General features: G+C 58.4%; 1 protein-coding gene across 17 annotated transcripts in view; it reads right to left on the bottom strand.

The window, feature by feature from the left end:
- Positions 1-988: 988 nt before the first annotated feature.
- The window catches only part of WNK3 (WNK lysine deficient protein kinase 3), a 68,041-nt gene continuing 60,980 nt past the window's right edge, over positions 989-8,049 (bottom strand). For 16 of the 17 annotated variants that reach the window (XM_045000351.1, XM_045000347.1, XM_045000346.1 and 13 more), the window contains 2 exons: positions 5,787-5,989; positions 989-5,223 (listed from right to left, as the gene is read on the bottom strand). In XM_045000351.1, the coding sequence (XP_044856286.1) occupies positions 4,894-5,223; positions 5,787-5,989 (533 nt within the window). In that variant the 3' untranslated portion in view covers positions 989-4,893. The remainder of the gene's footprint in view (positions 5,224-5,786; positions 5,990-8,049) is intronic. The other variant, XR_006575501.1, reaches the window with a different exon arrangement.

The following is an 8,049-nucleotide window of genomic DNA, read 5'->3' as shown; positions in this document are numbered from 1 at the left end:
CGCGGGAGGGCTCGGACTACGACTCCCGGCAGCCGGAGCGAGGCCCCTTCCACCCCTTCTCCGCCATGGTGTCCGGTGCATCGAGCAAGGCGGTGTATGGCCTCATGGGAGTTGTAGTGCCCGGCTCCCAGGCTACCGTGCGCCCTAAGGTCGCCATCGGGCCGGATGCCGCGTCTCTCCCAAGTGATCATGGGAGTTGTAGTGCGGCTCCCAGATCGCCATCTTGTCCGTCGCAAAGCCTCATGGGAGGTGTAGTCCCAACGGCCATTGCTGGCCTCAGCGACGGAGCATGATGGGAGTTGTAGTCCACTAGCCTCCCCACCCCAGCTGCCTACATTTCACAGTAGCCTCTTTACCCACAGTGCTACGGGAAAGGGATTATATTACCCAGATTCCTCTCTGGGAACAGGGGGCGGGGCCCCATTGACGTTACCCAGAATCCTCTCTGGGAACAGGGGGAGGGGCCCTATCAGCATTACCCAGAATCCTCTGGAACAGGGCGAGGGGGCTTATTGACATTACCCAGAATCCTCTCTGGGAACAGGGCGAGGGGGCTTATTGACATTACCCAGAATCCTCTCTGGGAACAGGGCGAGGGGCCCCATTGACATTACCCAGAATCCTCTCTGGGAACAGGGGCAGTGGGTTCTCGATTTGGGCGCCTCAGGCTGGGCTCACAGCAGCGCCGTGTGCAGCGACAGGGCGAGGCCGCTCTGCACCAGCTCAACGCTTGGCCCCGTAGCGAAGCTGGAGGGATGGGGCTGCCCCCCTGTGCTTCACAACGAGCTGCGTCCGTGTTATAAGCGAGTCCTGCCCGGCACAGCTGAGGTCCTTGAGCTGAGTGGATTATTTTCCCGTGTGCTCAAGCTCACACTAGAACCCTCAGGTCTGTTCACGTTGGTCAGGGGAGGAAGTGGAGAATGTTTTCCCCATGTCCCCTCCCTCCCGCTCCCCCAGCCCACACACTCCCGCTTGCTGCTGGGATGAATTGGAGATTTATAACCACTAAAAAGAAACAAAATATTAAAAAACAAAAATCCAAATGTATTTCAGGTTAACATAGTTTTCACCAAACATTTCACCTTTACAGAGTAGGAACGTGTAAAATGAAGGACAGACTGACTGCTGGGTTTCAGAAACGAAACAGCCCAGAATGCATCATTTTAACGACTTTTAAATAAAACACCTTAAAGGGACGTTGAGAATCACGCCCCGCGGAACAATGCCAGCGGCTTGGCTTATTGTGATGGCTTAATTGAGGACACAAATAATTAATGAGGGATGCTTCTGTCGACAAAACAAGCTTTCAAAATTGTTGCTACTGAAAGGCAGATCGGCGCTCCAGCTTTCACATGCTTCACCAAAGATCCCAGGTCAACTGTGCACTGTCTAAATCAGGGGTCCCCAACGTGGTGCCCGCGGGTGCCATGGCGCCCGCGGGGGCATCTAAATGCGCCCACGTCCTGGCCGGCGGTGGAGCATCCGCCGAAATGCCGCCAAAACGCTGCAGAAATTCGGCGGCATTTCGGCAGGTGCTGCACTGCCGCCACAGTCCTTCGTCTGGCGCCCACCAGATGAAAAGGTTGGAGACCACTGGTCTAAATCATAGTTTCGTTCATCCAGCTGAATTCAAGGGGGGGATTAGCCACTCAAGAGAGCGAATACACAAATAATTAACTTAGAAAACGGAAGATCAACTGTCACTTTGAATCCATAACACAAGGGGTGGAAATCAAGCAACAGCGGGAAATTGGAGGCTGGATTCAAACGGCACTAAAAAAAATAATGAGGTAGATAAACCCAAGAGCAAACGTAAAAAGCGCCAGGTTCAGCAGACTGTCTCCCAAACCAGCCTGTATTAAAATGATACATTCGTTACAGTGGAGGACGACCCCGGTACACTTCCACCTGAAAGAGTCACAGCAGGAAAATAAAAAAAGTGTCTTAAAAAAAAATCACATTTGTTTATCACCTTCAAATCCTTCATGCTGGATAGAAACTAAAAATGCCCCGTGAGACCCGGAGAGCTCCTCGTTACGTTACAGCAAACAAAGATAGGAACCGTTAAATACAGACCGAGCGCTGCCACCGACTCTTTTGGGGGGTGGGGGCGCGGTTTGGTATCAGAGTCACAGCGTCAACGCCTAGCGTGCTGCTCAGACGCTTCATGACAGGGAGGATACGTCTGGCGGGACTGCAGTCTTCCAAGGAAACAGACACAAGGGACTGGGCCATACAGACACAGGCGTTTTCCCGCTCTAACTGCAGGCATTTCTGCTGTCGGGCCTGATCTGGGACACCCTCCCCTGCTGCTGTTTAAAACCTTCCCGAGTCAAAGCTAGATTCCCACTGTCACTAAGGGTTTGTCTTCCCAATTAACTGTCCCTGTCCCTGATTACTCACACACTTCAACCTGTGCTTTGCTGGATCAGGGCCAGAGCACTCAGAAATTAGCAGGGTCAAAGCCAAAAGCATCTTCCACACCTGATTTTATACCACTCTAGCTGTGTCAGTTACAGATACGAGCCCAGTCCCACCCCTCCTGGAGACACGGTTCTCCTCTTCCTCCCAGGGAACAGGCGCAAGTACCACCAGGCGCACGCTAAGCTGTGCTTTCACTCTACCTGCATAGCGCTCGGATTTCTGTCTGGTTTTCTCATTAGCTCGGATTTCCCAGAGCTAATTCAGAGTCTTAGGCCTGGGTCTATGGAAAATCCCTCCTGTTGCAGCCTTAAAGGGCAGAGAAGCCCTTGATTTCCCCTCCCAATGGAAAACCAATGGCTGTTTCGCAGATCTGTGCTGTGGGGAAAGGAAGAAAACCAAGGCCAAGCACCTCCCCTTCTCCTCCAAGGGGAAAACGAAACCAGACTTCGTAGTCCAAGTGCCTGCACCGTCTGAGCCTGGTTTTTAACGGCGTGAACACAACCAGCCTAGAAACAACTGAAACCTCTTAAAAAACCCAGTGAGACGAGAAACGCTGATCTCGGGTCTTCACACACTCCACTCGCTTTCTGCGTGTGGGTGTGTTTTCTGCACGTGTGTGTTCGCTATAAAACCTGGTGTCAAGTCCCCCTCGGATGCGCGGCCCCTCCCAGGAAACCGCTGACCCAAACCCTAGGAGACGCAGAGCTAAGGCAATGCAAGTGGCTGCAGGCAGACGGGGTGGGGGGCGGCATCGAATGGGGCTGCGTTTGCACCGCTTCTAATGCTGCTCTAAGGGGGGGGTTCAGGGTGGAGCAGAAGCATTTGGCACACCTAGAAAAGTTCCTATCTGACAAAGGGCCCAGCCTTGGAAGATCCAACGGACTCGAAAGCCACCTGGCAAAGAAATGTCTGTTTGAAACTCAGGATGCAGAAAGGCCACGAGACAGCAACGCCGAGGGGAGCTGGGATGCATTTTGGCAAGTCCCTGTTCCTACCACAAACCTAACCCAACCCCACGTGCTAAAATCCTCGCAAAGACGACAAGGAATTGAAGCCAAGCTGGGAGAAACAGGATGTGCTGCACTTCACATTAGCCTCAACTAGTCTCTTACTGTGAAAGCTCCCTCCTAGCATAGCCACGGCAGGGCTGCAATCGGGACGTGCTAGTCTACAACCCCAGGCCTCGGAGGCAGGCTGCAAAGGGAAAGAACAGTAAAAGGAAACAGACCCACTGAAGGGGAGCGGTTTCGAACGTTCTCCAAATCATGAAGTGAAGTCGAGTGTGTGCGGGACCCCGATGTTGTTCAGGTTGCTGGGCTTAAGGTTTCAGAGCCCAAAAGGGGTCAGATATGAGCTATTAGAGCAAAGCCAGGATGACGCGGGATGACATTTTCAGAAGTGCCATTTTCAAAGGAGACGTAGGAGCTGATTTTCAAAGGTATTTAGGAGTGCAGAGATGCAAACAGCCGGCTACCGGCACAGTCACAAAGCAAGTTAGGCAGTTAAATTTGATTGAAATCAATGAGTTAAGCCGCTGAACTGTTTCAACCTTTGAAAATCTGGAAAAGTCCCCTTCGAAAATGAGACTTGAGGCAGTATTTTCAAATGTGCCTTAGGCAGAAAAACATTGGAAGCCGGTGCTTCCGAAGGGCAGGCTTTTCCAAACGAGGGCGGCTGCAAAAGCACAGGGGTTGGGTAGGGCCCAATTCTCTGCATTTGCTCCCAAATTCTCTACAGCACCGAGGTGCACACCGCCCTGTTGCCATGTCTAATTTTGCACCTCCAAATCTGTGTCCCACATGGGTGACTGAGATCGGAAGAGATTTAAAATAGCCCCCTCCCAGCAACTCCCTCCACTCTGCAAAAATCACCAAACCAGAACTCGTTTCAACAGGAAACACACAACTCCGCAAGCATCGCTCAGCTGCCCAAATCAGTGTGCGTGTGAGGAACGAGGAAATCGCGGCTGCTTTGCACAGAGCTGCCCTGAATTCCTGACCCAGCGACAGTATCGATGAGATCAAGGAAACCCTTTCTCGCTCCCCAAGCCTCCTGGCTCAGGCTCGGAAGCTCTTCAGAACTCGGCAGAAGCGAGCTGCACTGATCAAAACTTCCCGGCCGCGGCTCAAACCGCCGTGAGTTCTAGGAGCACTTTTTCCATCAACTAACTTAAGAACCAAATCGGAAACTGCTCCCCACCATCCCGTCTGCCACTGAAAAGACGCAGGCAGGCAGCTTCTCCGCCAGAGGGGGGAAATGGAGGTTTCTTTTCGAAGCCATCACATCTCGGGGGCATGAGACGCAGGAGCCGAGCTCTCCAAAGCTGGTTAAAAAATTCAAATCAAATCAAGTATTCCGGGAGGATAGGAACCGCGCCCGAGCAAATCGCCTCCGCTGGCAGACTGGGCGTCTCCACACGCTTTGCAGGCCACGACGGGGGAGCTCTGCCTCCAGCTCCCTGCTCCGGCTTCATTTGGGACCAGGCGGGATGGTAGCTGGGTTAGGGACCGGGGAGGCCGGGAATCCCAGCATGCTGCCCCCTGGCTGGAAGGGTCCGACGGGCGGGGAGGGGACGACCACTGACTGCTGAGCCATCCCCGAAACGCCCACCCACTGCATTGGGTAAGCCGCCCCTGCCATGGCATTGTACTGGCAGACGTGGGGCACTCCGTAGGGCGGCAGGACGCTGGGGAAAGCCGGCAGGGCCAGTCCGGGGGGCAAGGAGGCCGGCACAGTCCCGCGGATCTGGGAGAGGGAGGAGATCCAGGTGGAGCTGTAGCCGACGGACGCTGACGTGTTCTACGAGGGGGAGGGGGAGAGAAAGCAGTCAGGTGGGTCAGCAAATTCCACCCCCGCCCCCCTCGCAGCGCCAGGGAGGGAACCCAGGAGTCCGGGCACCCAGCCGCCCCCCTCTAAGCACTAGGCCTCACTCCCCTTCCTGAACCAGGAACAAAACCCAGGAGCTCTGGCTCCCAGCCCCCCCTGCTCGAATCACCAGCCCTCACTCTCCTCCCAGAGCCGGGGAAAGAACCCAGGAGTCCTGGCTCCCAGCCCCCCCTGCTCTAACCACTAGCCCCCACTCCCCTCCCAGAGCTGGGGAGAGAACCCAGGAGTTCGGGCTCCCAGCCCCCCCTGCTCGAATCACCAGCCCCCACTCTCCTCCCAGAGCCAGGAAAAGAACCCAGGAGTCCTGGCTCCCAGCCCCCCCTGCTCTAACCACTAGCCCCCACTCCCCTCCCAGAGCCGGGGAAAGAACCCAGGAGTTCGGGCTCCCAGCCCCGCCTCCCCCAAACTCCAAGCACTAGACCCCACTTCCCAGAACCGGGAGGGAACCCAGGCGTCCTGGCCCCCAGCCCCCCCACCTCGCAGGCTTTGCTCCAGCTGTCCCCGTCCAGCCGGTGCTGGCTCTGTTTGATCTGGTTCAGGCTGGGTTTCAGGAGGGCGTTCCCGACCGCCTCCTTAGTCCAGTCGTCCACCAGCTTGTGCAGGTCGTCGGTGAACATCCCCTTCTTGCTGGCCGGGGCCTGCTGGCAGGAGGCAGCGCCGCCGCCGACGCACAGCTGCTCTGTCGGGGAGAGGGGTGGGGGGGGGTTAGGGGGGCGGGGGCGGGGCGCACACGGCTCCCCCTGCTGGCCACGGCAGCGACCCCGCAGCGAGCCCACGAGCCCCCTTCCCGGGGGGAATTAGCCGACTAGACGCCGGCCGAGTGCGCGGCCCTCACGCTCCTGGAGACGGGGGCCAGCCCCGTCCTGCAGGGTGGGAAAGTGAGGCGGGGCGGGGGGGTGAGCTGGTATCCACCCGTCCGTCCGTCCCCGTCGGCACCGCTCTGTCTGTCCGTCCCCGTCGGCACCGCTCTGTCCGTCCGTCCGTCCCCGTCGGCACCGCTCTGTCCGTCCGTCCCCACCTGCGCCCCCATCCGTCCCCGTCGGCACCGCTCTGTCCGTCCGTCCGTCCCCGTCGGCACCGCTCTGTCCGTCCGTCCCCACCTGCGCCCCCATCCGTCCGTCCGTCCCCGTCGGCACCGCTCTGTCCGTCCATCCGTCCCCGTCGGCACCGCTCTGTCCCCGTCGGCACCGCTCTGTCCGTCCGTGTCCGTCCGTCCCCACCTGCGCCCCCATCCGTCCATCCGTCCCCGTCGGCACCGCTCTGTCCGTCCGTGTCCATCCATCCCCGCCTGCGCCCCCATCCGTCCATCCGTCCCCGTCGGCACCGCTCTGTCCGTCCATCCGTCCCCGTCGGCACCGCTCTGTCCGTCCGTGTCCGTCCGTCCCCACCTGCGCCCCCATCCGTCCCCGTCGGCACCGCTCTGTCCGTCCGTGTCCATCCGTCCCCGCCTGCGCCCCCATCCGTCCATCCGTCCCCGTCGGCACCGCTCTGTCCGTCCATCCGTCCCCGTCGGCACCGCTCTGTCCGTCCGTCCCTGTCCGTCCGTCCCCACCTGCGCCCCCATCCGTCCATCCGTCCCCGTCGGCACCGCTCTGTCCGTCCGTCCCCGTCGGCACCGCTCTGTCCGTCCGTCCGTCCCCGTCGGCACCGCTCTGTCCGTCCGTCCGTCCCCATCGGCACTCCTCCGTCCGTCCGTGTCCGTCCGTCCCCACCCGCGCCCCCCGTCCGTCCTTCTGTTCCTGCACACCACCCTCCCTCTCTCCATCCCCACACACCTCTGTATCCACCCCCCCTCCTTCTTCCCCATCCATCCCTCCCTCCCCACACACCCCTTCCATCCCCCCCACCCCCCATCCCACACCCCCCGTCCATCCCCCCCCCCTTTATCCATCTCTCCATCCAGCCCTCGCATCCCCAACCACCTAGTATCTGGCGCCTTCCACAGGAAATCGAGAGCAATAGCGAGGTCCCAAGCGCTCAGATGGGAAGCTCTGCAGGGGCAGGGATTGTCACCCCAGGAGGTACCGTAATACGCCTAATAGACACTGTACAGCCCCTGGCACGGTGGGGTCCTGGGCCGTGGCTGGGGCGCCTAGGAGGTACCGTAATACGCCTAATAGACACTGTACAGCGCCTGGCACGGTGGGGTCCTGGGCCATGGCTGGGGTGCCTAGGAGGTACCGTAATACGCCTAATAGACACTGTACAGCCCCTGGCACGGTGGGGTCCTGGGCCGTGGCTGGGGTGCCTAGGAGGTACCATAATACACCTAATAGACACTGTACAGCTCCCGGCACGGTGGAGTCCTGGACCATAGCTGGGGTGCCTAGGAGGTACCGTAATACACCTAATAGACACTGTACAGCGCCCGGCGCGGTGGGGTCCTGGGCCATAGCTGGGGTGCCTAGGAGATACCATAATACATCTAATAGACACTGTACAGCGCCCGGCGCGGTGGGGTCCTGGGCCATAGCTGGGGTGCCTAGGAGATACCATAATACATCTAATAGACACTTGCATCCGAAGAAGTGGGTATTCACCCACGAAAGCTCATGCTGCAAAACGTCTGTTAGTCTATAAGGTGCCACAGGATTCTTTGCTGCTCTAATAGACACTGTACAGCGCCCGGCACGGTGGGGTCCTGGGCCATGGCTGGGGTGCCTAGGAGGTACCATAATACATCTAATAGACACTGTACAGCTCCCGGCACGGTGGAGTCCTGGACCATAGCTGGGGTGC

The sequence above is a fragment of the Mauremys mutica genome, unplaced genomic scaffold, assembly GCF_020497125.1.
Source record: "Mauremys mutica isolate MM-2020 ecotype Southern unplaced genomic scaffold, ASM2049712v1 000298F_np12_obj, whole genome shotgun sequence".
NCBI lineage: Eukaryota > Metazoa > Chordata > Testudines > Geoemydidae > Mauremys > Mauremys mutica.
The sequence above is the reverse complement of the archived record's forward strand: the minus strand, read 5'-3'. Positions and strand labels throughout refer to the sequence as shown.